The sequence below is a fragment of the Physeter macrocephalus genome, chromosome 14 (genome assembly GCF_002837175.3).
Source record: "Physeter macrocephalus isolate SW-GA chromosome 14, ASM283717v5, whole genome shotgun sequence".
Classification (NCBI taxonomy): Eukaryota; Metazoa; Chordata; class Mammalia; order Artiodactyla; family Physeteridae; genus Physeter; species Physeter macrocephalus.
This window is the reverse complement of record NC_041227.1, coordinates 24,371,888-24,385,390: the sequence shown is the minus strand read 5'-3', so window position 1 is coordinate 24,385,390 and position 13,503 is coordinate 24,371,888. Positions and strand designations below refer to the sequence as shown.

At 59.3% G+C, this 13,503-nt stretch overlaps 1 protein-coding gene across 4 annotated transcripts in view; it reads right to left on the bottom strand.

Moving 5' to 3' along the window:
* The window catches only part of NOL4L (nucleolar protein 4 like), a 38,409-nt gene extending 24,978 nt beyond the window's left edge, over positions 1–13,431 (bottom strand). Inside the window, exons 1-2 of one of the 4 annotated variants that reach the window (XM_024128662.2) lie at positions 13,327–13,431; positions 5,092–5,233 (exon numbers count right to left, since the gene is read on the bottom strand). In XM_024128662.2, the coding sequence (XP_023984430.1) occupies positions 5,092–5,200 (109 nt within the window). In that variant the 5' untranslated portion in view covers positions 5,201–5,233; positions 13,327–13,431. Of the gene's footprint in view, positions 1–5,091; positions 5,234–5,526; positions 5,587–5,783; positions 5,870–13,326 lie in introns of those variants that run through there. The other 3 variants (XM_007122351.2, XM_007122350.3, XR_003683027.2) reach the window with 3 other exon arrangements.
* Positions 13,432–13,503: the final 72 nt, after the last annotated feature.

Below are 13,503 nucleotides of genomic sequence, written 5' to 3'. Positions count from 1 at the left end.
CGCGTCCGGAGCCTGTGCTCCGCAACGGGAGAGGCCACAACAGTGAGAGGCCCGCGTACCGCCAAAAAAAAAAAAAAAAAAAAAAAAAAAAGCCATATCAGCGATGGGGAGAGACGAGGCACCACGTGGAAAAAAACGTGGGTCCAACATGACACGATCCCTCCCCCCACCTTTTTTTTTTTTTTTAAAAGGAAATGACTTCGATTATATACACAGAAAAGACTACGAAAAATAGCACTGGTAACACTGGTAACTTTGTCCTTTTTTTCTTTTTTGCTCCTTTTTTTTTTTTTTCTGTTTTCTACAATGAATGTAATACTTGTGAATTAAGGTAAAAAATAAGATACGTTTCTTCAAAGACACATCTCCTGCCCTCAGAAAGCTTACAACCTGGCGGGGATCCCACGTTCTGTGTGCCTGTCCCTCTCCTGCAGGTTCCTTGAAGGGGCGAGGGGTTACCAGCCTCCCAGGTCACAGGGCTTGATATTCATGTGACAAAACTGGTGGAGAGCCCTGAAAGAACCAAAGGCTTAAGCCAGGACCCTCAGAGCCTTGGTCCAGCCTCAAGACGTGGTGATGGCCACTGGAGGAGAGACTCCAGACGTCCAGTCTGCAGGCAGAAAGCGCTGGCACCATGTCCCTGGAGGGAGGGAAGCTCCGAGGTCCAGTGGGTCCCAGAGGCCCAAGGCTGGAGGAGCCTCTCATCTGAGAGGCACAAACAAGAGGCCCCCCAGATGCCCCACAGCTCCTGCCCAGCAAACCCCAATGACCCTGCAGGAAGACAGAAGCAGGACCCTCGGTTCTGCCCTGGAGGTGACTTCCTGTCTGCCCGGAAGGTGAGTAATGTCCACTCCCCACCCCCCGCATCCCTTCTGGAGGCCAGGCCTCACATTTTCCGCTCAGGAAGAGGCAGAGCAAGAGGCCTGGTGAAGCACATCAAGGGGAAATGGAAGGAGAGGGCCCTGGCCTGGCCTGGCCATGCATCTGACATCCAGCAGCCTGGTGGCTCACCTGCCCGGCCTGGGCCCTCTTTCACTTATTCATTTAACAGACACTCCCCCTCACTTGCTCTGTGCCAGGTGCTATGCTGGGCACCAGGGAACTGGCTCCCAGGGTGCTTAGTCGGTATCTGGGGAAGAGACAGTCATCAAACAGATAATCCCACTGACGGGGCATAACTACAGATGGATGTGCTGTTTGGTCCTAAGTCAATGCCAGACCACCGTGTCTCTGGACAGAGTCTCAACAGTTGGCTTCTTCCAACTGTCCTCCTCTCCACCCCCAAAATGCAGCTCCTGGGTGTTTTTCCAGGCACCTGTGATGAGACCAGGGCTCTGCGTGGACTCAAAAGAAAGCCCAAAGCCTCAGCTGGGGCTTAGTGGCGGGTCTGGAGGGGACCTGGCTGTACGTGGGCCGCAGGCATTGGTGGGAACAGCCTGGATCACGACTCAGAGAAGGTAGTGCTCTGAGTTTGGAAGGACAGCCTCCTCTGGTTCCCAGGCTCCCGGGCCCATCTTCTGGGAAACCTCACACACGACCTCGACGTCTGCCAAAGAGGAAAGAGGAGGGGAGCAGCCTTGGCAACCCCTCCCGACTCTGGCCAGATCACCCAAGTTCTCTCACTGATCAACAGTTCCCTCCCCTGAGACGGGACAAGAGCCCTGTGCTCACCCACAGCAGCTCCAGCCGCCAATGAGGAAGCACCATGGGGTTCCCCGGCCAAAGCACCCGATGCTGTGATTTCAAGAAGCCAGGAACGGGACCCGTGAAAGAGATCTGTGAAGTGAGGCCTCGCAGGCAGTGGCAGGCTTGGGGACAAAAGCACAACCGTGTTTGTGTTCGTGGCAAGCACACTCCCACACCTGCTGAACCTCAGACAAGCTCCCAGGAGTGAGAACTGGCCTGATTCGTTCCTGGTCTCGGCCATGGGACCTGCCCTGCCAAGGCCCAGCCCTTATCTGCCTTTGCTAAAATGTGAAAAAGGGGGAGGAGGAGGCGTTGGAGGAAGAGGAGGGCCCCAACACATCCACCAACAGGTGTGAGTCTGTGCAAACCGCCTGGTTTCTTGAAACGCTCTGGCTGTATCCCTGACCAGCAGGGGTGGGATGCTGCTCCCTGGCACGGCCTTGGGAGTCCCCACACTTTCTGGCTAAAGGAAAAGACCCAGGTGCTCAGACTGGGGGGGTATCCTCAGGAACAAAGAACCCGACTTGGCGAGGGCAGACCTCTATCCCCTCTGGATGGTGTGCTCGAGGGTAGGCCTCAATAAATGTTTGTTCCTTTATTCATTCGGGCAACAAACATTCAGCGGGCCCCTATGACATGCCAGGCATGCGGCCAGAGTCACGGGGGACGGAGCAGAGAGCAAGATCCACGTGGTCTGCCCCTTGCAGAGCTCACGGTGGGGGCCTCAGACCGAGGACCCCAGATGGAGGACCGAGGGCCAGAGACCGGGCACCAAGCCATCCTGGGGGTCGGTGGCGTTGGGGAAGCTTCTGGATGAAGGCACATGAGCAGGGAGTGGAGACCATGGAGGGCTGTGCCTGGATGCACACAGAGCCCCTGCTTGGCCTGTCCCTGCCCAGTCCTTCTTTAACAACAGGGGACATGAGCACACCCTGAAGCCCCCAACGGTCTCCCACCGATTCACTGATGGGAGCGGGATCTCAGCTCACGTCTACACTGCAGGCACCTTCAGAGGGAGGGCTGGAGGGCTGGCCAAGGACTCCAGGCCGGGTCTGCGCCCAGCTTTGGGAGCCCACTGGTCTGGACAGACACGGGAGTCACCACCAGATCTAGGACCAGAAGGGCAGCAGAGACCAAGCCAGCCGGGTCTCTCAAAGCCTGCGACCCCCTGCACTGGGTCTGGGTCGGCCTCTGGCCAGCACGTCAACCCACAGCCTCCAGACACAGCCTCTGATGAAATAATTAAATCGATGGTATCGTGGTCAACACCATCCTCCCTGTCTCCCGCTCTGGCTGCCTGCCCTGATAAACACCGTCGTCCTGTCAGTGGGCCAGCCTGCCCCGGCCCCAGCACCCATCCAGGAGGGACCTGGGTGGCCGGAGGGGTGGGGGACACCTGTGACGACACACACCCGGGTTGGCGCCCCCACCTGGCTCCTGCGGGACCAGCTGCGGGACACACTGACCCCATTAGCCTCCGTGGCTGAGGAAGCCCTGTAAACCCCACAGAAACACTCCCTTCTGCTACCTGATCCTGGAGGCCCCCCACAAATCACCACATCTCCCTGGAAAGTGTCTCTGACAGAGCTGAGACACCCCCCCCACCCCGCCCCCGGCCAAAGGGTGGTTGTAAGCAACAATAACACGAGTTTTTTGAGAATGAGTTGGGGGACTATGGCCCCCATTCAGTCCTACTACTCTGGGTGGTTTTGTTTGTTTGTTTGTTTGTTTTTGCGATACGCAGGCCCCTCACTGCTGTGGCTTCTCCCGTTGCGGAGCACAGGCTCCGGACGCGCAGGCTCAGCGGCCATGGCTCACGGGCCCAGCCGCTCCGCGGCATGTGGGATCCTCCCAGACCGGGGCACGAACCCGTGTTCCCTGCATCGGCAGGCGGACTCCCAACCACTGCGCCGCCAGGGAAGCCCTACTCTGGGGTTTTTAAAAATAAATGCTCCGGATCCTTCCTGGGAAGGTGTAACTGACAGCCTCGGGCTGAGCTTTGCTGGTGTGGCCCTCGGTGTGGCCTTTGGCTGTGGCCCTCAATCAGCTCAGATGAGGCAGAAGGGCAGCTGCTGGGCACGTCCCGGCCCCAGAGCCCCCCGACAGCATGCGCTGACCCCACCCGGCTCCCCACCCGCGGGAACGCTGGAGCTGGAAGGCGGTATCGGTCTGGGAGGGTCTGGGAGGCTCGCAGCACGAGGGGGTCGTGCTGACCTCATGCGGCGTCAAGGGACAAAAGCCTTTTCTTTCCCAGCAGCCTCGCACCCCACTCCTCACAGAACCACACCCCGGGCTCCCCGGCCCCAGGCGCAGCCACCCCAGCGGCCTCCGGGCTGGGTCTCCTCCCAGACAAAGCCGGATTCAGGCCTGGGAGGGCTGTGGGGAGGCAGGCACGCGGGTTCCGCCATGGAGACGAACTTTGACCCAAACTGCAAGCCTCCTACCCCTTATTTACTCTTTAAGGCTAACCCGTCTCACAGAGTTAACATTACACCCCTTTTTAACCCTGCACCTCCCGCCCACATTCCAGGCCCCGACCTTCGACCCCTCCTAATTGCAGCTGTACACCCCAGTTCTCTCCAGCTCATCCCCCACCCCCAAGCACCTCCGCTGGGAGAGCAGAGCCCGGCCCTTCCGGGATGCTGTGACTACAGGTGCCACCCCACGCCCACAACCGCATCTAACTGAGGCAGGCACCGGAGTCCCAGAGCCCAGCCCCGGGGCTCAGCGCGGGAGCGCCAGAGTGGACCTCTGGGGTCTGACTCTGACCCCAGCGCTCCCACCCCAAGAAAGGAGCCTGTGTTCCAAGGGAGGCAAGAGAAGGCTGGCTGGCAGGCCCTGGCGGGTGACGGGGGCCAGGGTCAGGGCAGAGTCTGGACAGCTCCTCACCAGACCACCTCTCATCCCAAGGGGCTGGGCACACACGTGGACAAGCGCACTGCCTGCTCGCTCACCAGGGGAAAGGCAGGGACCCTGGTCCCGTAGCCTCACATCCAGGCCACAGAAGCCCAGCTCTTGTTTTCGTTACTGGGCAGCTGGACTGTTCCGGGTCAGGCACACTGTTAACCTTCCCAGACCTGAACCGTGATGACTTCGAAATCCATATCGCACCAGCCCGTGAGCATCAGAGCAGACAGGCAGGACACCATCAGGCTGCCAATCCCCAAAGAGCTCTGAGCCCTTCACCTTTGGGAGGAACAACTGCCTTCCCCGGAACTAGGGGCCGGGGCAGTGGGGCCTGTGGAGACGCTGAGAACACTGGGGGCAGCTGTCAGCCTGGGCCCAGCCGCCCCCAGAGGCTCCAGCCCAGATTCTACCCCTACCCCCACCCCCAGGGATTCCTAGGACCCTGCGGGGGGGGGGGGGACACAGCCCCTCCCCCACCAGCCACAAAGGGACACTCACCGTCCTCTTGGCTGTGGAGGTTCTGCGGGCTCCGCATCCTCTCCTCCTGGCTGGGACTCAGGCTGGAGGCCAGGTGTGGGTCAGCTGACATCCATGTGGAGTCGTTCATATCAAAATCTTCACTGCTCACAGAAGTTTCATCCTGATCAGGGACAAAGAAGGTGGGCGTTCAACAGGGACGGGCTCTCTGCAGCCCCTCGGCAGCATTCTGCGTGAACCCCAGGGCCCGTGGGCGTTTGGAGGTGCCCCCAAAGGCCGTAGGGCACCCCCAAACCTTGCAGTGGGGGCTGGGTTGCTCCCCCGACCCTCCCATGGAAGTGGCTCGGGCTCTGGTTCCTGTCGGAAGCCGGGGCTGAGGGCCGGCGCTGTCTGTAATTGAAGACAATTACGAGGTTTCGCATCCTGTAGGGGCGGATCGCAGGGCCTGGCTCTTACCCCTGTGAGCCAAGGCTGAAGCAACCGCTGTAAACAAGGGCCACTGCTCCCCACTCCCTGCCCACAGCCCGGGGACGAGGGCTCACTCCACGCAGGGCCAGGCGAGCAGAAGTGGGCAGCAGGACACGCCGGGCACCACCGAGGCCAGGCTGATCACGCCCACCACGCCTGCTGCCCGACTCCCGTGGAGCATGCATGGAATTCCTTTCTCCCACTCCCCCAGCCCAGAGGACATTTCTGTCTTCCTCCTTCCTAACCTTTGCTGTGCTTCAAAGATATGCTCTTGGGCGGCTTCCAGAGCTGAAAAGGCCAGCCCCAGAAGTATAGAGAAGAAAGGGGGTGGGGCAGGCGAGGGTTCGGATCAGACCGCAAAGGGGGTTCGGCTCAAGGGCCTGGGGGACCGCCAGGGCCTTCCAAACAGCCGGAGGGCCTGCTGGAGAGGACCACGCCTGCCTCCTCTCCCCTCGCTGGCTTCAGTGAGCCCTTGGCCAGTCATCCGGGAACCCCCGGGGCGGGGCCCCTTCAACCCAGCCCTCCAGTGGGAAGGGACCCCACCTCCTCCTGGCCCAGCCTCTTTCAGGGGCAGCAAAGCAACTGTGTTTGGGAGCTGGCGGTAAAACGCAAGAAAGATGACCCAGCAGCTCCCACACCCTGGAGCTCTGGCTTTGCCCCTTCCCCTCCCCCAGCAAGATACAATGGCCTCTGTGGGCCCCCAGTAAGGACCTCTGGCAGAGCACTACCCCCCAAAGGCCTCCCTCCAGGGGCCCCTCACAGAGGTCTCTTTTACAGCGAGCAAACACACTTTGGTTTGAACTTTCTTCTGCTGCTGTCCGAGGCAGACACATCTGCTCTCCAAGTGCTAAGGAACCAGCGTGGATTATCCTCACTCCCTCCCCCACCAGCCCCGCTGGCAGGGAGTTTCCTGGAATTTACAGCTTCTGTGCAGCACGAGTGTGCACCCTCTGCGGCTGAATCAGGAGGACGCAAGCCGGGCCAGAACACCAGCTCCGCCCAGCTCAGGGGTCCCCACGCAGCATGCCCAGAGCCTCAGGGGACGGGGACCACATGTGCTCTCGTGCCCTCTCCCCACACACGCACGCACTCTGCTTCCCTCCCACAGGCCGCCCTGCTCCTCATACACAAGCATGCTCACTCACACACTCACTCCGACTGTGTTCTCACACCCGGAGGGAGAGACACACGTTCAAAAGGTTCTCTCTGCACAAAGGGCAACACGACTCTCCCTACGCTAACAGGACAGGACCCAGAGTGAGGGGTGGCGGGCAGGTGGGGAGAAGGACCCCTGGAGGGGTAGAGAGGGCCATAGAGGTTCCGGGAGCCAGGAACTGGGCCATCCTCGTTTGGGGCCCTGGCTCCTTCCTGGCTGCCCAGGGGTCACTGTGCTCAGGGTATGACCTGAAGTCCCTGCTGAAACAGGAAGGCCCTCTCCTGGCTCTTGGGTATTGTCGAAACACTCATGGTTTAAAGGACCAAGCATTCTGTTCACATCTGGGAGTAACACCTATTCAAAATGCTCCGTCCATTTACTCAACAAGTATTTACTGAACACCTACTATGTGCCCAACACCTTTCTAGATGCTGGAAAATTCAGCTGTGGACAACTCCTGGCCTTCCTCGTGCTCACTGTCCAGTGGGGGGAGATGGACAATCAGCAGAAAAACTCATAATATCGGGGGCGATGAGGGCTACAAAATAAAGCAGAATAAAGTAGAATAAGAGGGGAGAGGGACCTGTAGGACTGTGTTTGCCAGGGTGGCCAAGAAGAGCCTCACTGGTCAGGGGACAATCAGAGCAGAGGCCTGCAGCAGTGAGGCAGGTTGCTGGGGGGCGTCCACATGGGGAGTGCACCACGCACCGGCACGTACGTGCTGGTGGGTTCCAGCAAGCAGCCCGGAGGCCACAGTGGCCGGGGGATGGGTGAGCGGTGGGCAGTGGAGCCATACGGGGGTGTCCCCTCCTAAGGGGCGCATAATCTTGGGCAACCATCTTCAGCTCAGAGAAAGGAGTGTTCCACTAAACACACAGGTTCTCACTGAGGAGCAAGAAAAAGTCAGAACTGCTGGGTGCAGCACTGAAGGCTCCCACATTCTAGCCCCACTTGGCAAGCGTTTAAAACAGTAACAATAGAAGCCAATGTTTATCAGGTGCCAAGTGCACCACAGGCCCACTGGGTAGGTGTACTTATCGGCCCCATTCTACAGATGAGGAAGCTGAGGCCCCAAGGGGGTGAAGGCACCTGCCCAAGGTCACGAGCTAACAAGTGGCAGAGCCACAGGTGGGCAGTCCTGAAGGCCCAGACGCACCCTCCTTCCTGCCCCTCACCTGGAAGCCTGCACTGCCTCGGTGTCCCACAACCCAAACTCCAAAGGCACGTCCGTCCCCCTGGCTCCATCAACTCCAGCTCAGTCTCCATCGTTCCTTTCCTTACACCCTCTGCCTGCCTGTACCATCAGCCCTGGCACTTAGGCAGGCACAGAACTCAGCTGCAGCAGGCAGCACAGTGGCTCTCTGCCCTCTTTCCCCAAGAAAACCTTAAGTCCTCCCAAGAGCGGGGACCAGGCTCTATGCTCTCTGGACAAGGCCAGCGAGACCAGGCAAATTGGCTGAATTGCCTGGCATGATACCGGTGTTTAATGAGGACGCGGCAACAGTTTGACAATCAGGGACTCGGACCCACTGAACACAGTTCCTGAGCGGAGACCATACGAACCCCGGACCCTGGCTGCTGCCGTGCAGCATCCCCCTCCTGCAGCTGCCAGGCGCCCCCATGCAGAGCCTCAGGTTTCTCTGGCTCAGATCACTTAACTATCCGCCAAAATGGCCCCCCTCCACTTCTCCCTGCCCTGACAGGTCAAACTGGGCAGAGGTGGGCTAAATTTTACATTGAGTTGCAATCACCCGATAACGAAGAGCACCCAGCGCCCACACATGAGGGGCTCTGCGGCAGGGGTGTTATGAGATTTCCTCGCGACAGCCCCATAGAGAAAGCAGGCACCCGTGTCAGGCCTATCTCCAGATCAGGTGCCCGCCCCTTGGAGACCTGCCTCAGCTGCCCAGGGGCACCGTAGCTAGTGGCAGAGCTGGTATCTGGAACCCAGGCAGCCTGTGCCCAGAGCCCACATCACCGTCCACCACACCGAGGGGCCCCCTCACCACACTTCCTCCCTTCAATCGAAAGAATCAGATTCCTTCATAACAAAGTGTCTCAGAACGAGACCCAAAGGAAACTCCATGGGAGACGAAGCTATATTTACACCCATACCCACACCCAGCTCACTCTTGTCAACGAGTCGACGCGCACTTATGGAGCATCTACTATGTGCTGGGGTTACGTTAGGGGCACCGAGACTGTGACGGGGCTCCTTTCCTCCAGGGCCCTGTTATTTAGGGAAGGACAGAGAAAAATTCTGACCCACTTGTAAGCGCAGAGAGAGAAGGGGGCTGGGGAACCCGCTCTCCAGTTATCTGACCCTCAAGCTCTCCCCACCCAGCGAGTGTTGCTACAACCCCCAAGGTTCTGCCACATGGGTCCCTGTTTTGTGGGTGATGGTTCTAGCTAAGCTTCTGACACCACTGATACAGCAATTTTTTAAGTGAGAAATCAAACTTATTAAACCTAACTTAAAAAACCCGCCAAACTCTAAGTTCCAATCAAAATTAGCTCCCCACACCCTCACTTCCAGGGCTGACCTGGGAGAGAAGGCTTCCCAAGCCCTCTTTGCCACCCACCTGCTACAGCAGAGCCCCCAGCTGCAGAGGGCAGACTGTAACCTCACCAGCTCACACTGAGCCCAGGCTCCAGGAGCAGCCCAATTACACAGGCAATTACCAGTACACAGTTCAGAGCCCATCGACGATGAGTAGAGAGGGGCACAGCCGGGCCTGAGGGACCTGCGGGAGATGCCAGCGCAGGCTATGAGGGGCCGGGCCCGGAGGTCACAAGTCGGGCACTTCTTGCTTTTCCCTTTGGAATCTCAAGGGAACTCAGCCTACTAATTTCTCTTCCTTTAAACAGACTTCAGTGAAACTTTCATTAGAAAATAAGAGTGTGTACAATCCATTACTTCCAGGTCCCCTCTCCCTAGACCCCACGTGACTGGCCAGCCAGTACCCCCGGCTCCTCTTACCTCTACCTTCGGACACCCTGAAGCCTGCAGCCTTGCCCACCTGTTGACAAAAGTCCATCATTTATTAGGCACCAAAGGACTTGAGCCACCTGCGGGTCACAGGGCGATCAGGTCAAATGCCCTTCTGAAAAGGGAACACAAGAGTTGGGGCGGGGAGAGGGGGCAGGCAGACAGCAGCCAGACAGCCCCTGGGACACACCCCAATCTGGCAGCCCTGACTCTGGGCAGGAGAGGAGCTGACCAAACCCTCCCTGCTCTTATCTGTAGTCCAAAATTCACGGGCAGGTTCAGTTTCTCTCCACCCAGGTTCTGAGGCCCTTCCTCCTCTGCAAGCAATAGCACCAAGCGCTGCCCAGCCCAGGAGGAGGAGAAAATGGGAGACCAGAGGGGAAATGGTGGAAACGCGCCTGTATCCATGGCGTGTAACCAGGGGCAGGTGCTATCAGTAACCTGATTATTTTACAACTGGGGTCACTTTCTCGGGAACTGGGTTCCTGGTGCCTCTGAAGTTGAGCCATTTGCATCCTCCAGGACAGGGATCCTGGGCTTTGCCTCCACAACATTTTCCAGGCCTTTCCTCAGAGCTGTAACTCTATCTCTACCACTTGCTTTGAGAGAGAAAAGGAGGAGGATTTGCTGTGAATTTAGTGCAGTTGTGAGCCGTAAGCCCTGACCGGGAGCCTTGGGTGTGTGTTTCAGAGGAGGGGTGGAAGGCAGGCATGGGCCAGGCAGGAAACAGAGCCCCTCTCTGTCCAGCCCTTGGGGTCTGTTTGATGAGAGGCTGAAGCTCCCGCCAGAAAGACCACCAGGCTCAAGGCAGTTGCCCTGGCACCGGCTCTAACCCACGCAGGTGGGCACCAAGATGGAGAAAGTGAGCACCTCCTTCTGGAACACCTGCAGGCCCCTTCCAGGCCCTGGAAATTCTTCAGTGCGAGGCAATTCCCCCCCTGGTCTCCATGTCAGCGAGCATTACACACACAGCCTTCTGAGCATGCCAAGGAGGTACTGAACCGCATTTGACCCCAACTTAACCACCTCAGTTCATCAGATGGCTTATTAATGGAAGACGAAAACCCTCCAGGATCCAAGGCAACAAGGGTTCAAATCCCTGTTGGGAAGGAACAGCACAAATGAAACCTGAGGGCGGTGTGAGCCGCAGCTCCGGGGAGCCGCGGGGCCCCAAGGCTGCTGCTCATGATCTATCCCAAGCCCACCTGGCCACCAGGGGAGGAGGCCAGCCTCCCGTCCCCGCGCAATTCCCCTCCTTCCTGCCAGCACACCTCCCCTGCTTCCTAGTCATACAAGCATACAGGCTCATCTGGGAAATGGGAAGTGGGGAGGGCTGATACAGCTAATCACCTAGCACATTCTAGGTACCCCCCCCCTCACACACACATGCACACAGAGTCTGTCAGAAACATGTTCGCATCTACACAGGGTGGCTCTGTTGTCTTTGCTGTCATGGGTGCCTGGATGCTGGGGTGAGCATTTTCAACACCTTCCTACTAGTGTATTGAGTGTAAAATGGGCTTTTGTTTCCCAAGCAAAGGCAACTGGCTGTTTTCCCAGCACTCCTCACCACGAGGGCCTCACTGATACCCCAGGCCCTGCCTTGAACAGGGGTCTCTTTAAAAGGGAGGCTGGAGAGATGAGCTTCCGTAGACAGGGTTCTTCCAGCCAAAAAGAGGGCTGGAGAGAAATCACTCTGCACTAATCCCCTGCAGGAGTTTCCTTCCAAGAAAAGGGCCCAGACAAGACAAAAAAGTTCTTGAGCAACTCTGGGGCCGCTCAGCTCCACATGGCCCCAGGGTGACTGACGCCACATAAGTTTCCCCAGATCAGCCTTTCCAGCTGGGAGGAGGGCCCTGGGTGCTCTGCTCCCGCTGTTCCTCAGCAAGGTGCTGAATGGGGTCTTGGCACCCAGCCATGGTGCAAGGGTGTGGGAGGAGGTGCTGTCTCAAACCCTGACTCTCCAGAACAAGCCCACCTTGAGATGGGATTAAATTAAGCTTGATCTTATTCATGCAGGGACACAATGAGGCCCTAATGGTTTTCCAATATAGGGGTAATTTACTACCTGGGGGCTAAACTACCACTGGGGCCTGGGCCCTAAATGGGTCTTTCTCCCAGAATGACCTGAAATCCAGAAGCAGGGGGCAAGGCAAGAAAGGGCCCCGGGTCAGGACTCTCTCCTGAGGAGCTGTGAGAGCCCCACAGCCCTCTCCCCGTACCCCCCACCTCGTAGGACAGGGGCCCAGGCTGGGGTTTCCAGCTGATTCTGGGATAAGTAGGGCTTTATCTCAAGGGAGGATCTATTTCAAGCCACAATCCTTCTCAGAAAGAGGAGGAAATCACAGAGTCCAAACACCATTTCAGGTGAAATCAGGAGGTTATTAATCTCCCCTCAGAGCAGACAGAAAGAAAAATCAATGTTTTAGAGGGGGGAAGAAAAGGTTCCATTTGAATTAATGGGTTTGTGGCTTCTCCATTGATCAGTGCCTCTTCACACTTTCTTTTTGTGCTTTTGTGCTCTTGGGGAAGAGGGAGGAAGAAGGGAATGGGGAGGAGGGGGGTGGGCCTCCCGATAAGGAAAAGGACGCTCTAACCTTAACCTTTCTCCAGGAATAATGCTAATTAGCTAGGCTTAGTGAGAACTTCCCGCAGGAAGCGCGGCCCGCTAGGGACGACCGGACTCGGGCAAACGCAGCTCCAGGTGGGACTGGGGGGTGGGGAGGGGGGTCACTGCTGAACCTGAGCGTCTGGAATAAGAACGCGAATGGCACTCCCCCACCCCGCCGCCGGAAAAAGTGTCCAGCCTTGGAGAAGCGGAGAGCGGCGGACGGAGGTGTAAATCCAACTTAACGCGGGCGCGCGCCCTCACTCTGGCCAGCTGCCCCCGCCCCATGTGCCCCCGTCAGTAAGGAATGCCCCTCCGACAGGGGCCGCCGACGCCTCCAGCTTCCGCTCCGACCGAACACTTGCCAGGGGCATCAGGTCCGCTCCGGGGAGGGGCGGGGGCCTGCCGAAGTGGGCTCAACTCTGCAAACCTCGTCTCAACTCCCCGCGCCGAGGCAGGGAGCCCCTCCCTGCCACTCTACGCTTCCCGTCCTCACATCTCCAAACAGTCCACTTCCCTTCCCGCTGCGGCCGCGGTGGCGGCAACCCGAGCCTGACCCCCACCCCGCCGCCTGCGAACGCCTTCCTCACCGGGACGCGGTGCCGAGCCCGCTGCAAACCGTGTGGCCGCAGCACAATACCGCGGCGCGGCGCACACAATCACCGCCCCCCAGGACCGGCGGCGCGCACAGCGCGGGAGTGGGGTGCGCCCGGCGGCCCCCGGCACTCGGGGCCGGGCACACCTCTCGAACACCCCGCGGCCCCCAGAGTGCAGGCTTCACGGCCCCCACCCCATTCGGTCACACTCACCCGCCCCCCGCCCCAGCCCACTCCGCCTAGGGCGCAGCCGCTTCCGCGCGCCCCCCTCCTCAGCCCCGGCGCAGGAAGCTCCCCCGCGTCCCCCTCCCCGGAACCCCCCCAGCTTCCCGTCCCCCTAACCGCAGCTCAACGGCCGGCGGCAGCGGCGAGAGAAGGGGGGCGGCGGCCGGGGGCCCGGAAACGGCCCGATCGCGGGGATCCGGGCCGGACTCCGTACCTGGGCGGGAGGCGAGGCGGAGACAGACGGTCGGGCTCGGCGAGTGAGCGGGGCGGGCGGCGGTGACAGCCCTCCAGCTCCAGCTGCTGCTGCTGCTGCTGCTGCCGCCGCGGCCGCCCGGGGAGAGGGACTGGCACCGCCGCGGCGCGTCACTGCCCGGCCCGGGGGCGGGGGTGG